The sequence below is a fragment of the Camelus dromedarius genome, chromosome 8 (genome assembly GCF_036321535.1).
Source record: "Camelus dromedarius isolate mCamDro1 chromosome 8, mCamDro1.pat, whole genome shotgun sequence".
NCBI lineage: Eukaryota > Metazoa > Chordata > Mammalia > Artiodactyla > Camelidae > Camelus > Camelus dromedarius.
The window spans coordinates 42371933-42388856 of NC_087443.1; the positions used below are offsets into that span (position 1 = coordinate 42371933).

Consider the following 16924-nt stretch of genomic DNA (forward strand, 5'->3'; position numbering starts at 1 on the left):
CTTTCTGCATACTAGAGGCAGGATGAATTATGACCAGTTAGCAAAACCAACTTAAAATCACTGCACAGACTTTCTACAATCCCCTTTATCCAAAATGCAGAGCAGAAGGAAAGGTACCTTCTGCAGGATTTGATTTGGGAGACACCTGCTCAGATCCAGTTGTTGGTCTGGAAGGATCACCATGATTCGCACTAAGCACTTTTTCTCCAAGCGGCGAGGTGGATATTGCACCATATTTTATATTTGGAGACTGAAATAATAATAGAAAAAATAACATACAGATATGGTCATAATTCTAAAATTCATTTCAGTGAAAGCTTAAACGTGTCACCTGTGGCTTATCCCTCACAAACAGCACTGATCACATGATTCTAGCTGAAGGGCATTACCTGTGCGTGTCCATTTAAAGAAGCAGAGATTTTTTTGCTTTCTGTCTGCATACTGTTGATATGGACATCAACAGGCGTCAAGCCAGGAGGCGGAGATGGAGCTGTGTGCCCGAAGGTGGGCACTCCAGACAACAAAATATTGGTTAATGTGGCTTGGGCAGTAGATGGAATCATAAGGTGTGGTATAGCAGAAAAACCTGCAACATTGCATGAAGGCAAATATTAGACAGGAAAAAAATTCAGAATCAACACGTATTATTTTATCATTTTCAGTAATGACAACAAAAAATGTCATTTTTGTTGCTGCACATTCAGAAGAGAATTCAATTTTGATACCTCTGTTAACAGGTTTAACACATTACTATAAAAACACATAAATTATGAAAATGGAAGAACACTTTAGAGAATATTTAATCCAAGCTCTTCACTGTGCAGAGGAGGACACTAGCTGGACTCAGCATGTGCATGTGGCTACCAAGCAAGTCTGTCAAACTAGAACCTGCATTTCCTCACTGCCGGGTCAGTGACCCTTCCGTGCCTTTGCCACTGCCCCCTGCACATCATGCTCTTATTCCTGATCTGCTTGTCACATTGGAAGATTACATACTACTTTTATGAAAAAACTCACTGCTTTGCTATGCTTCATTTTAGCTAATTTACACACTGGGGAATCTGTCTGGCTACAGTATGCTTTGAACCATAATTTTTCCCTGAGGAAACAGAACCACTCATAAATTTCATTTAAAAACTGATCATGTCTAAGGATACACGCCTTTGGTTATACTTAAATGATACTGACCTGTGGCACTTGAAGTATTCGCAAGTGGGGGTGCCCACAATGTGGGGCTGGGGGTGCCAGAACTCGGACTTTGCAAAGGACTGACTGAGCTATTGAGAGCATTCAAGAGTGAGTTTGGAGAAGTCGAAGTGTTTAGAGACAAGGTGGTGGGTCCCAAAAGACCTGTAATGAATGAATGTGAAGTCAATACACATAAATTTAAAATTTTAAAATACAGATGGCACCAATATTGCCATTTAAAATCACACACACATAATCTGATATTTTCTAAATATAACATATGAGTGATAGACTACCTTCTTTCAAATATTCACATGAAACACTGCATGTGCACAACTCCAGCACAGGACCCAGCTTATCCAGAAGTAGATGGTGATCTGGAAATGGAAGACAGGTGTGCCCGGACCAGGACAGCAGCCCAGTCACTGAGCACCCCCCTGCAGCTCTGGACTCACTTCGACTGCCAGGATGAGCACAGCTCTGCTCCAGTGGAAACCCATTTTTATTTATCTGCATAACTCACTTGTCACCAGCTTCCAAACAACCTCTTTTCAAACCACTTACAATTAGCTGTGGATAGGGGATGTCTGCCTGCGGTGGGATGGCTTCCTTCTGTCCATTTGCAGACGGGCTAGCCTACCTGGAAACGTTTTCGTGTGGATGTCAAAACACATCCATGACTTCTTTGTGGTCCATCCCAACGCATATGAAAACTTTTCTCAGGAAAATAGTATTTGGGGGTTTTTGCTTCTTTTAAGGATTAAATGTTTGATTTAGTAATGAAATTTCCCTTTAGGCATTTCAAATATGTTCTGAAGAGTGAATCTGTATAATAAGTTTCCGGGAATACTTAGAGCATTAAGTATTACAGGATAGGGACAGTCATGAAAACATTTTTAAAAATTAAGTCACTCTGATCTTTTGTCCACTTTTTTCCTCTCTAGTGCAGGAGGAACTCAGTTCCTGCTAAGTCGCCTGACTGGCAATTTCCCAACTCACATGCATTGCAGTGTTACTACGACTCTTCAGATCTCCTCAACTGTAGGAGATTAGGGGCCAAGGTGGGGTAGGAATCTGACTTTACCTGTAATGGTGTCTGAGCAGGGCTATTTGGAATCCTAATCATAGTATAACCGTATTACACTTTCTAAAAGCAAGAATAGCTATTAAAAAATTTAAAGCCTGCTGAAAGTATATTTTTTTTCTGTCTCAAATCAACACTGAATGAGGCAGAATGATTTGTGAGGGTTGTTACATTAACTTTAAATATAATGTGCAAGAAAGTAGTGAACCCAGCATAACGGTAATATAGCAGTGAGCTTCAGCCCGCAAGATGGGAATCTGTAAATGAGGCAACACACATCTACTCTCTCAAGGAACTAAAGCACCGAGATCCTGCTGTCCTTTCATCTTTTTCTTCTTCGCCTTAGATATAAATACAGGTCCGTCTGCTTCCCTTGGTGGCCACAGGCTAGATTTCCTTTGTGGCTGGGCAAGGCAGGCCTCGCCTGTGGGAGTGGGGGTCCTGCCTGCTTTCACCTCCCCTTCTCCCCACCTCTCTTGCAGATTTGCAATTACTTTTTGAAAAGCACACTGGATAATCTTTATCTCCAGGGACTGATGGCAATATTGCAAATGCAAGGGAGAACAAACACATAAATTACAGTCAGTCTGCTCATTTCACTCTCGATGGCATTCTTAATTTAGAAGAACAAACACAGCCACTGAAAATAAAACAGCCAGACCTTGATTATTTATGCTGAAATAAAAAGAATCTGGGTAACAGAAATCCATAGAGTCTAACAAAAAAAATCAAAATGGATTGATTCGAGTTTTGTTGCTTTTCACCTGATCTTAAGAGCCTGAAGAGGGAGAAATATTGCCTTTAAAATGTAGCCTCTAATGACAGAAAGAAAGGGAACTGGATATGCAATCCCCCAGTGACTAAGAAAGGCTATAATAATAAATTTTATACCTAGTCCAGTGAGTCCGAGGCCTGCTGAAGCTAAGATATCCAGGCTGGGACATGCCAGGCCGGCAGGGCACGATGCTGGGGACGGACTGGTTGCTATGGTAACCCCACTGCTTTCAAGTCCGAGGAGACATTTCCTTGCTTCATACATATTTAAGGCATTTCGCTCAACACTTTTCACAATCACAGACTATGAAAACACATAATGAGAAAGAAAAAGTGACATGCAAGTAGTCCACAATGAACTGGGGAGGATGATGAGAAATGAATATGGTAATAAGAATTCCACTCAGGCACTGGATTAATGCTGCTTTAAAATCAACTGCAAATTCTAACCCCTTATTTCTGAAGCTCAGTCCTTTTGGTAAGGCCATGAAATGTTAGTCACCATTTGCTGGGTGTGGCCTGTGTGCCAGGCACTGATGGAAGCTGCACATATATTTCAATTCCTGCCAAACCCTTATGGGGTGGGAATTCTTATTCCTGTTCAGTGAGGTTCAGGGCCTCGCTGCCCACGGTCACGGCGCAGCTGTGGAGGGGCAGTCAGAGGGCTGCGACTTGGGGCCGTCCCTCAGCCCATTCTTTTTTTTCTCGTTCACATCCTCTTGCTTTTACACGAAAGCTCCCCTCCCCCTGCACCTTGTCTTTCCAAAACAAATCCAACTTGTCACCATATATAGACTGCACAGTAACAGTCACATTTGACATTTACAGTCTACTAGTTAACTAACGGACCCTGAGGTGCCACTATTTCTCGATGACAGATCTGTGGCAAAGCTTGTGGTAAAATTCATTTCCAGACAATAAATGATTTTTTTTTCCTCAATGGACCCATCTGCAGAACTGAAAATGTGCACCCAAGGGGGAAAGCCTCCAATGAACAATGAAGAAAACGTGTGGCTGAGAAAGCAGTGAGGGCAGTGGTCAGCCTCAGGGCCAGCGAGGCAGCATCACACGGCCCTGGGGCCACTCAAGCTCTCAGAGCTCTCACAACCTGTTCTCCCCTGACCCCGGCTCACTTCTCACTCAAATCTAGAAATCTTCCTATGCCTGTGCATCTCTACATGCCCAAGTCCTCAGAGGTCCCTTCTGTCTGTATCCTTCAGTCCTGGTACCTACAGTGACTCCAGTCAGCGCAGATTAGTCAAGCGTAAAGCTCCACGATTCATAAAATTAGTATCCTATTCTCTAACGTGCAACTCAGTATGTCAAGTTCATTTAGAAGCAATCCTATTTTTTCCTTTATGGTTTTCTTCTGAGGAAGGCGTGTTTGCTTTTCTTAAGTTGGCCACCAAACACCACATTATTTACACATATACAAAATTGTATACAGTAATGCATCTTACATGTATACCATAGGCAGCTATGATAAAATTCACAGTTTAGAAATTTAAAAAATGGAAGTTACAATTGTTTGGTGTTTTACCAACTATAATAAAATGTATACATGAATGTTATCATGTAGTACATGTTATTCCACAACTTGCTTTTCTTTTCTTTTTTTTTTTTTTAACACCGTCCTTGTCCTTTGATTTCTGATACAAAGCTTCATCAGCGTGTCTAACTAGAAGCAGAACTGCTGGGGGCGGGTGGGAAGCCCGTCCGCTTTTCCAGCATGATCAGATGGTTACAAATGGCTCTTCAAAGTGGCTGTGCCAATGTACACGATTCAAAGTAGGAACATTCCTCTTTCCTCACATGTTCACTAGTACTTGATATCATCATAATTATCCCATTAAATTTGGGCAGTACATGTAATTAATGAAATTTTGCAACATCTTAGAGGAGAAATTCCAAGAAGGCTGAACTGGGGACATGTTATTATGTAAAATATTTATGAAGGAGAATCGGCACCTAATCTTTGAATCTCCCAGCGGCTCACAAACAGTAAGTACCTAGGTATTTGCTGAACTGCATCGGGTATGTACATGTATACTGACACACAGAACGTAACGTTTACTTAGCCTTATCAACTCTCTGGCAGCTTAGTAAACCTTCAAGTTACCAGATGGCAAGTTAATAAAAAAAGTTTTCTCTTTCCTTCTCATATATAATAAAAATAGTCACAAATGGACTCCAAAAACCAACACATAGATAAAATGATCATAATGAATGTTGTTACAAATCTGTATCTATATAAAATAACTACATATAACACATAATGATGGATATTATATAGAATATTTAGTTTCATGTATAGGCAAATACACACTTAAATGAAAATAAAACTATACAGAATGTGATACGATATGCGGTTCTCTTTGGGTCCAGACTCTGAACCCACCTTGCTCGGCTGTTTTGGCTTTGGTTTAATACTAATGAAGACATCGAGCTGCTCCATCAACTGAGCAATGAACTGTGGATCGACTTCAATTTCTTCCTTCATATCAAACATCAGCACAAGAGGAAGACAACCCTAGGAAACATCATGAGAGAAAGTGTGGGAGGTTAAAAGGTTACTCATTTAAACATCCAATAATGTAACATGCCTACAAAGAATGCAGTATCTTATGGATTAAGAAGTAAGCCAAAATATTAAAGCTAAGTTACATACCTTCACACAGCTTAGAATGCTGGTGTGGAAATAATGTTGAGGGGTGGAAACTATTTTTTGGATGACAAAAATATACATCTTATGTTTCTGTTTCTGGCTCTGAACTTTTAACCTACTCTCCACCTTGGAAAATTCCTCCACTCTCTGACTTTGGTTTTGTTAGTAATGCCAGAAACTAGTTTCTCAACCACATCAAGGGTACCAATACTGTGCCCTGGCTCAAAGACTCGCAGCAGTGGCTTTTTATCGTCTCCTGAATGGAATCTAAACATGTGTCAGCATTTTAAAATCTCCACATCTCAGCCCAGCTTTGCTTGTGCAATCATGGGCCTACATGTGTACACGTCCGCCCCTTCCTCCAGACTAGACCACCCTCTTGACTATCTTTTAAAGAAATGCTGTCCATCGGGGTCTTTACTTATCGAAAGTATTGGGGTACCTCTCTTCTGATGCAGCTCAAACCTTACCTCCTTCCTGGAGTAAACTGCTACCATTATCCCTTCTTTAAACTATCTCACTTTTTAGCACCACAGAGTTCAGCACTGTTTTTTTTATCTCTGATGCTTTCTTTCTGTCCCCTCATCTACTAAGTATAGGAACCACAACCCATACATTTTTTTTTTTGATGCACAGGATACTCAGTGCTGGCCCACTGACTGACGGGTCTGCATGTTAAGTCTCAGAAGTCACCATCAAACATACTAGAACTAAAATGAAATCACTGTGTTCCGTTTCTCCTCTGGATAAGTGATGTTTGTAAGGACATTGCTATAAAAAAAAAGTGATGGCATTTAAAACATATGTTAAAGCCTTTTAATTTATCTTTCCTCACGTCTTTCAAGATTGTGCAATAATAATACTGCATCTCACTGCACACCCATATTTTGGCTGGTATTATCAAAGTATGAATATGAACTCATTACTGCACAGAATGCTTGAAAGTTCACTGAGCTCAGAATAAGATCTAAAGAACTTGAACAGTGCAAAAAAATGTGAAGAATAATCATAATAATCTTTGGATACAAAAATGCTATCTAATTAGTAGCATATTAAAAATAGCCTAACTCAGCTTGGCTACAAAAAATCATGCACAAAATTAATTTCTTAAAATTAGTGTATTATAACCTTTATTGATTATAACAGATTGTCGTCTGTCAGAAGAATTGGATCAACAATACAAATTTGGATTTTCTTTAAGTTTCTCAAAAACTAATTCTGTAAGTTAATAAAAGCAAAGGTCACACCTGAAGCTTACGGATTCAAATGTCACTAAAGGTCTAACTTGAACAGGAGAATACAATGGTGTTTATAATAAGAAAACTTGTGAGTCCAGAGTATGTCAGTCCATTTTGTTACTATATATCAACCTACACACTGAGTTTTTAAATGAATATAGGAAGGAAAGAAAAATTGCAAATTATAAGTTGGAAGCAGTAGTACATTATATAACTGCTATTTTTCTTCAATGCACGACACTCAAATTCATGGCTTAAATAGCATTTTTTAAATTGTTTCAGAGATTTATGAAATATTCAAAGTTTCATGCTACCAAAATTTATGTCTTTGAGGGTAAAATTTTAAATGTATTTTCAAAAGGTATAAAACAGACGCATTATGCTGTACACCAGAAATTAACACATCGTAAACTGACTATACGTCAATAAAAAATTAAAAAAATTTTTAATGTATTTTTTAACTTTTCTGTTTAAACAGAAGACTTTCTTTATCAAAGCAAACTAATACATCAGATAAAAATAATCACCTTTCACAAAATACAGCCAATTCTTTCACTGTAACCTCTTCCATGTTTAGTCTAAGTTTAAAAAAACAAAGACTGCAAGGAAATTACTCACCTAGCTAATGAAATTAAGTCTGTGAGGCACTATATACCTTATTCTTTTATTTCCTTTTACCAAGACACTTCCTTATTTGACCAGGATTCCAAAGTGCTTCTATAAATACCACACTGGTACAATATGTGCAGCAACATATCTTTTTTTTTTTTTTTTACCTCTCTGGGTACAGTGTAACATTAATTTCAGTAAACCTACCATGAGATATTGCCTTGCAAGACAGACAGACTCAATGGTGCCCTGGAGGTAGACGGTGGATTTCTTTTGTGGATTACTGGGATCGGGAAAGTGGATCTGAGCACCCGTTCTCTGCATGATATGTTTGATGTTGCTTCCATTTCGACCCATCATAAAGAGATGATGTTGAGCTGCAATATCTAGCTGTGTGCTCACGGGGATGGCGGATGCCAAGCTCCCAGCAAGATGTTCCAACAGCATGGCAGTTCCTTCCTAGGAGGAAGGGCGGGAGAGAAATAATCCTATACAGTAACTGTCCACACAAAGGGAAAGAGTCTATTGCACTTCTGACAGCTATGGAAAAATTCAACACGTTCTAAAAACCAGAATGTAGTAAGAGAAAAAAATTCTGGGAAACAAATTCATCTAAAATCCTTTAAAAAATAAAACTTTCATGATCTATACACCTACAATGTTCAGAATTATCAAAACCACTTGCCTTCACAGCACTTGTGTTATTCTGAGACCCTCGTACTATCACAGTAGCACCATACACGCGGGACCGCTGTTTAAATGACACTGAAATGTTGTACGTTTGTGATATGTGCTGAATAGAGGGGGAATTAGGATCGGGCACTGGTTGAAGAATTCCAGCAATCGGTAGCTCAAACATCAGCACCAAAGGAAGCAGCTCCTGAAAATAAATTATGAGAACCCAGATCAGACAGTTAAATCGCTGGACATTTAGAGATGTGTATAATTCATTCATTCTTTTCTAAAGATGGAATCTTAAAGCATAAGGCTTTTATTACAGCCATAAACTTAGACAGACGGTATAAAGTTTTTTAAATGAAAGGAGCCTTTGGTGAAACCTGAGACTATGTAACCTGGACTGCCTGTGGCGTTTTTCCTCAGGCATCTTTTTGATCATTTCAAAATCATCAGAGAAACCAAGTCAGATAAAATCCAGAATGAGTCGAAGAAACATCTTCAATACATTAAAACAATTTCTGTCACTATTTCCTACATATTGAACATATGACCTGGATATAGATTGATAAACTATGGTATTTTTATTGCCTTACAATGCAAGCATCGCGGACACTGATTTACAGTCCATAAAGTAATAAATAGTTACCCGAATTCTAACTCGGGCAGATTCTACTCCTGCCGGTTGTCCTGCTATAGATACCTACAAAAATAAGAAAACAAAGAGTCAGATTTATTGTAATTGGACCCACATCTGTTTTTCCAGTTATCTACATCCTCGCTACTCAAAGTGTTGTCCAGGAAAGGAAACAGCAGGGCCTTTATCTGGGAGCTCGTTAAAAGTGAAGGATCTCAGGCACCAACCCAGAACTACTTGATCAGAATTTGTATTTTAACATTCGTGTCCGGTGATCTACATCACCTCCTGGACTTACCTAAAACATCACAGGCCCCAGCAGGCCATCCTGCCCCCTTCATAATTTCTCCTGTTCACTGCATGTTCTCCCTTTGGTTCAAACTCTCTGCATACGAGATGGACATCAACGTGCAGTGATGCTGCTGCGCTAAGTTCTCAAGATAATGAACTACTCCCATGCTGCCTGGCAAAAAACCGTTGCTCCAGCAGCCCTCCCCTGGGAGCTCCTGGGCCTTCCTATGGTGCATCCACTAAAGAACTACTCTCGGCATTAGGGGAAGGGGTGGGGCTCAAGGACACTGCTCTCGTGAGCCATGCCCAAGCCACACCAGCTGTCACATATTCTGATTACTGCCCTCGCTTCATCCATGGCTTTCTATCCAGTTCCTCATGTACGTGCCCACTGTCACCATCAGTCCCCCCCCAGAGAACACTATCTTACTCATCTTCGTGGCTGACCTAATTCCTAGTAGTGTGATTAGATCAGGAGAGAAAACTTCTAAATGGCACAAATAATACCACCTGTTCTTCAAGTACTAAAAGCCTTTTCATGTAGACAGGTGAGTTCCACTTATTTTCAACCACAAGAACTGGAAAAAAAATGTGTATAAACTAAAGAGAGACACAATTTAAGTCAATCTGAGGAAGTCAGACACTCATTCACTGTCTCTCAGAATGTGATGTGCCATAGCCAGGAGGACTGCTTGTGCGATGCACAATCCCAGAAAAACATAGGAGCTGGGACCAGGCAAGCTTGCAGGTCCTCTCCTAACTCACAGGCCTTCTGAGCCTTTCCACGGGGACCGCATTGTATGCTGCCCTGACATCCTTCCCTCTCTTCCGCCACCCATGTAGAGACCAAGAACTTACGGCCCATCTACAACTCATCTCTTTACAAAAGCAGAGCACCTCAGGTCTCCTTAGAGGAGGACACACAGTCTATCCATGTGCTGTCTCCGTGGTTACTCTTTTGCTCTCCTCTCCCAAAAGAAGACACGCATACAGAAAAATCAAGCTTTAATTTGTCCCGTAAAAGTTTATGTGAAAAGACAAAGCACCTGGTTGCTTTTTTCTGCTTGGTTATTCCTGTTGGAATCTGGAAAGTGGATGTGGCATCCTGTTTCTTCCATCACCTTTTTAATATTGTTGCCACCTTTGCCGATGACATGAGAATGTTCTGTATGTGAAACATCCATCTTCAAGGTAACCCGATTGCTCTACATGGAAATAATGTATTATTTCTTGATGCATGAAAAAGGAAAGAACAATTCCTTCAAACACCTTTCCCCCAAGGGAACTGTATTAACAAAGTGACCCAGTAGGAGATCTTACAGATTTCTTAATGAGATAATCTTAATCTATGAATGTTCAATTTCTATCTATTTCTCTTTGGCTAATAAAAAAGAAATTCTCAGGGTTTTTTTTTTAAGTTTATCTTTTTATTTATTTTTTGTTTTTGGGGGGAATTAGGCTTGTTTGTTTAATGGAGGTACGGGGGATTGAACCCAGGACCTCATGCATGCTAGGCAAGCACTCTACCACTGCACTATGCCCTTCCACTATACACCTATCAAAACTCATCAAATTGTACATCTGAAATATGTGTAGTTTACTGTACAGGAGTCATACCACAAGGAAGGTGTTAAAAAATTCTCATTTAAAGACAAACTTGTCAGAAGAAATAGACAGATACATTCTTTACCAAGACAATGTTTTAGAAAGTGGCAGTTATGTAATTCAGATACAATTACAAATAAATAACTCATTTTTTCTTTAATAGGCCTTATTCATGAAACATAATTCAAATAACTAGAAACATATGAAAACAATTACAAGGCTGAGTATGTATGTTACTAGGACTATTGAACAATGAGAGAAAACTAGAAGTAAAAATAAAACTCAGAATGGAATAAAAAAAAGTATTTACAAACGTTTCCACAACTTCTCTATCACTGTATGTCAAATTTGACAAAGGAGATGTAGTATTCTTGCTGGTAGGAAGTGTGATGAAGGGACCACCAAGTACAGAACTCCAGGGTAAATGGCTTGAGTAAACCAATACAGAGTGTCAGATTAGTTATATTAAAGCAAAATGTAAAATTCTAAGGCTTCATAAATAATTATGAATTATGATTATGAATCAATTACAAAATTGATATTGAAATTCTTCAGTCCTTAGAAAGTAAAATTAAAAAGTCAAAATACAGCAAGATGTTAAAAATATCAATAGTGTTACATCTTCTGAATTCTTAAATTTTAAACTTATATCCATGAAATATTTTAGTTTTTAAACAGTTTTTAGTTTAACCTCTAAAATTGAAAAAAAAAGAAAAAGATATCCTTTTTAGAGAGAAAATTCTAAAATATTTAATAATTATAAGGTGAATCATTCTTAAAAATAAAAAACAACAGGAACAACAAAAAGGAACAAGAAAAGAAAGAGGAAGAGATCAGAAACCATCTCAGTAAATACTAGGTGGCAAAACATAGTGGTTAAGAACCAGACATCACCTCCCCACCCATCAGCTACTGGATCCCGGGCAAATTCCCCAACATCTATCTCTGTGCTGAGTTAAGGTATGAGGATTAAACAAATTAATATTTGTAAAGTGGATAGCTCAGTGCCTGGCATATAGTAAGTGATTTAGAAGTGTTTATTAAAATAAATTCTCACAAATAAGTACACAGTTTTACATACTTTAATTTCCCTATTGTCTCTCTCTACATACACTTGCACTGAGAGGAACATACAGGACAAAGTGTCAAGTTTCATGCCATCTCTCACACAGCCATACAGATTCCTTTGGTTTTCCACTGGCATCATGAAGGCAAATATGCTAATTCTTGAGATCTTTATTACTTGCCCTATACCAATCGGGGTCGATGACTTTCTGAAGATGGCATATATGTACGTATGTGCATACATATATACACACATACATATACATATACAGAGAGAGAGAATATATTATTCAATTACCCAGTATGAGAGAACCTATTCACATTTTAAACAGAACTTTACATCCATTGTAGAATCACACGTGCTTATTTTAAAACCCACCATTACTTTCTCCTGGTTTTTCTTCTCCAAATGATTCTTTCATAACAGCATGAAGTAGCCCTTGCAGAGACAAGGTTCTGACATCTGAGTGTCCTTAACATTCACTTACTTTTGTGTCTAAGACAGACATGATCATTTCCTTGGCTTCCTTAACATCTTCTTTCTTTCCAGAAACCTTAATATGGGGATCTACAAGAAATTAGAAACAAAGGGCTCATAAGAAACCCCCAAACTCTGTTTTAAAACTGATGCTACAATATAAGAAAAGTGATGCCATAATAAACCCGGTGTTTGGTTTATTCTAGGTGTATTGTCATTGTGCTAAAAACAGGAATATGAAAAATACCCAAACCGTGCATTTATCTACGTTTTATTACTTCTAAACACTAGCTAACCCAACTTTAAATTTAATTGCAAAATAAGAATACCATGTGATTATTTTTTAAACAAGGGAGGAGTCTAAGCATTCAACTTATTAATTCATCTCTTGCTACATTCCAGGCCCTGATCTAAGCCTTTAAATGCACTGACTCATTTAATCTACACACGGTTTTATGAGGTTACTTGCAGAGGAAACTAAGGCACAGAACAGTTTACTAACTTGCCCAGAAAACTGTTCAGGGCTTATTATAATCCAGTGATTTCTAACTCTGGATCCATACTTTAAACTATGTGATAATTTAGAAGATATTTTATGGATCAAGGTTAATAGAAAAAAACTTAATCTTCACTCAGTAATATTTAATATTTATTCAGAATTAGTATCAAGTGACTAAATACATGCTATATCTAAATACTACTCAGCCATAAAAACAGAATGAAATAATGCTGTTTGCAGCAACATGGATGGCCCTGGAGATTGTCATTCTAAGTGAAGTAAGCCAGAAAGAGAAAGAAAAATACCATATGATATCACTCATATGTGGAATCTTAAGAAAAAAAAAAGGACACTATGAACTCATCTACAAAACAGAAACAGACTCACAGACATAGTAAAAAATCTTATGGTTACTGGGGGAGAAAGAGGATGAGAAGGGACAAATTTGGGAGTTTGAGATTTGCAAATATTAATGACTATATATAAAAATAGATAGAAAATAAATTTCTTCTGTATAGCACAGGGATCTATAGTCAATATCTTGTAACAGCTTTTAGTGAAAAAGGATATGAAAACGAACATATGTATGTATATATATGACTAAAACATTATGCTGTACACCAGGAATTGACACATTGTAACTGATTATACTTCAATTAAAAAAAATTTATATATATGCACTATGTCTATTGTTTACTGCTGCCAGGGAATATTATACACTCAAGCATTCACTCATTCAGCAAATATTTTCTGAACCTCTACCATGTGCTGGGCACTATTCCAGGGGCTGGGAGATACATCAGTAATGAAAAAGCAAAGAAGGACTCTGTCCACATGGAGCTTGCAGTCTTGTGCAGGGAGGCAAAAAGAAATCAAATAAACAAATTACCTACTATATCAGAACATAACTATTATGAAAAAAAAGAAAAAGGAGAACAGGACAAAGGATCAGGAAGACCAGCTATGGGAAGGGGCATTAGGCTTCACTAAGAAGTAAGGCATAGGGGAGGCGAGGCAGTTGGCTGAGCTAGGATCTTCCAGGTGCGGGGAGACATCGGAGCTGAAGCTCTTGAGGTGAGGGGACATGCCTCTTGGATTCTCTCTTTAATCAGGTTTTCAAGTCTCTTCAGCAGTCTGGGTGTTCTGTTACCCTACCATCCTGGAGTAAGCGGAAAGTTCTACACCATTAGCTTTAGTGATAAAGCTGAATAACAGAAAATTTACCATCATCACAGTCATTAATAATGCCAATCTTACTGACTGCCTACAACACACTGCCTTCTCTGCTAAGTATACTTCATACACTTAGGTCAACAACAGAGGTAGCTAATGTTTGCTGAGCAACTTCCACAATGAGCAAGCAGTTCTGCCCAAGTCCTTCTAAACCACTGATTATCTAAAACAATCTAGTGTAGATTTTGTCAAACTATGGATACTTCCTGAAACTGATTTACGCTATCCTCCTCCACCCCACAGTCATCAATGCCATTGAAAGAGAGAGAGGAATCAAGAGACAGACAGACAGACAGGAATGAAAGACTGGAAGAGGAAGGAAACCATTTTCTAAAGTTACCCACTCTCAGGACCAGGATGGAGCAATCATAGTCAACAACAATACACCATGGAGCTTCAGAGCTCAGGAATGTATCTGGCCTCCTGGGGAGCCCTCCCCGCAGCTGCGTTTAATTTGAGTCGGTGCCATCACCTCCAGCCCCACCCTCTCCCCAGACTGTGTCTCCCAGTGGAGGCTCCTGGCTTGGGCACTTCTCCTTATCCTGTTCTTTAATCCCTCCTCTGACATTTGCCCCGTCAAAGGTACGTTGTGAAGATCAAAGACCTCAAGATTGGTTAAAACTTTCTAAAATGTTTAAATATCAGGTATTATAAGGAGAGGAGCCTAAATAAAAGTAGGGGAAAATTGAGGTCGGACCACCATAAGCTGGGAGAGCCTCCTGTCCACACTGCTTGCTCCTTAGTGCATCCTAACAGGAACCGCCCTTTCTGTGTGAGGCTCTGGCCAACTTTAACACACTTACGTAAACAAATATTCTCTTTAGGAATTCCTATCATATCCATTAGGACTCCTCTAGGCAATATTTACTCAAGAGCTGTCGACACTCAAAAGTTTGGTCTCAACGATCTTCAACTTTGCTTTGAACCACTGTAGGCTGACTCTGACATAAATGTCTACTAAAAATGCTCATTCCTCCAGCGGGGGTTCACAGCCTGGTGCTTCCCAAAACGTGCCTGTTCATCAGACGCACTTGCAGCACTTGCTAAAACACAGGTTCCTGGGTCTCCAGGACCCAGCAATCAGCATTCTGTTGTTTTCCCAAGTGATTCTTAAATCAAGGGTTGGACACAGTAGATCAAACCACATAAAAAATGTAATTGTAGTCTCTTATGTATTGGCCAAGTATATATAACATAAAATGTTTCTAAAGAAAAAAAAAGTTTTTTCACAAAATAAATTAACAGTAAGTACTGAGTGGTATGATAATCTGAAAACCTATTACTTTGCAGTCTGGATAATCACATTAAAATTCCTATGCATCTTCAGAGGGACAGGAAACCTCAGATCCAATTTAGGAAAGAATTTGATTTTCCACCATCTCTGCGTCAACAGAACAATAAACAAAATAAAAAAGCAAAAGCCTCAATTAAGAAAAAAAGTCTTTCAAAGTGAAAGAGCACCATCTAGTGACCAACAGTATAAACCATCAACGGACACACGCGACAGAAAAGTCGCCAACAGCATGCAGCTGTCTCCAGGACCCAAATCAGGACCCAAGTGATTCTTTAGATAATCAAGTCTTGTAAGTACGGGGAAAAACAAAAATGACAAAATTCTGGCTCAGACTGCTTAAGTGGCCAGTAGTTTGTATTTGTCATTCCCTTTTCCCTCTTGTCAGAAGATATCCACAGGATTGGAGCCCTTATTCCCAGTTGAGCTTAATGTGCTCATTCAAACCGCAAAGTACAATTCTCTGCTTTCAATGAGCGTTACAGTTTACCATTCAGGCTTGTCCGTGTAATACCACAAGGAACTAGGTTTCATTCAGACCCATTCTGGAAAAACTTGATGGAGAGATGAAAAATCAAAGTATGAACCATATTAATAAACCTAAACACAAGGAAAAGGTCAGCCATGAAGACTGCTGGAAGCTGGTGGAGAAACAGGAGGTAAGTGTGTAGTCTCCCCCTCCCCAAAGCTAACTGCTTTGGAGGACAGCTCTAATGTGGGCATGGCAGTTTGGAGCCATTACTCTAGAAACCATAACCACTGCTGTACAATCCACCCTCCAGCTCTCTGAACACAGGGATTGTCTTAACTGGTTTTGTAACTTCCACCCTGCCAAATAAGGAGCAGATACTTAGCAAACTGTTGCTGAAAAGACTGATGGCTCCCCTATTTCTGGAGATGGCTAAAAACAGAGAGAGGGGCTGCAAATCTGTAGTCAGAGTCTAAACCTCCTATCCAAGGTGACCAGGTATCCTGCACTTCCAAAACAGTTTTGATTTCAAATATTCTGATTTTAGTACCTCTATGAAAATACAGAAAACTGTCAGATATTCATCCAGATTTTTGGTTTTTTAGGTTCCTATCACATCAGTCTGCTCTGCTCTCTGGTGTCACCCTATGGAAGAGAGGAGACCAGACAGTGATCCAGCCTTCTATAGGTAACATGAAGCTGTTCGGACAAGGATATGATATGGATGCTTTCTACGTGTACCCTGCAAAAGAGCTAAACTTTGGGGCAAAAAAAAAGTTGTTCTTTTTTTTTTTTCACAACTCTATATGGAAATTCATAAGGACTTGGTAAGGCAACAATTGTTTTCATAAGAACATGCTAAAAACCATACTTTCAGTAAAGATAAACATTTCAAAGAGTTGGGATGTCTATACAAGCTTAAGTTATGGTTTTAAAAGATTATCTCTTGAAACTCTGGTTTCTGCTCTCTGGTCTTCCATCCTGGGAAACACTCCCATTCCTGGAAACACTGATGAGTATTTGATTGTCTTTTCCTTCTCTCCTCAAGCTTAAACCCCCGTTCCACAGCGTCTCACTCCTCACCCCATTCCATTTCACTCCTATCCCACAGCAAAAATCTATA

General features: G+C 39.0%; 1 protein-coding gene across 6 annotated transcripts in view; it reads right to left on the reverse strand.

Moving 5' to 3' along the window:
* BICC1 (BicC family RNA binding protein 1) overlaps positions 1–16924 on the reverse strand; it is a 328975-nt gene that overhangs the window by 30134 nt on the left and 281917 nt on the right. For all 6 annotated transcript variants that reach the window (XM_064488159.1, XM_064488158.1, XM_031461294.2 and 3 more), the window contains 10 exons: positions 12320–12399; positions 10208–10366; positions 8883–8936; positions 8244–8438; positions 7766–8017; positions 5445–5576; positions 3164–3350; positions 1189–1350; positions 390–586; positions 118–250 (listed from right to left, as the gene is read on the reverse strand). In XM_064488159.1, the coding sequence (XP_064344229.1) occupies positions 118–250; positions 390–586; positions 1189–1350; positions 3164–3350; positions 5445–5576; positions 7766–8017; positions 8244–8438; positions 8883–8936; positions 10208–10366; positions 12320–12399 (1551 nt within the window). The remainder of the gene's footprint in view (positions 1–117; positions 251–389; positions 587–1188; positions 1351–3163; positions 3351–5444; positions 5577–7765; positions 8018–8243; positions 8439–8882; positions 8937–10207; positions 10367–12319; positions 12400–16924) is intronic.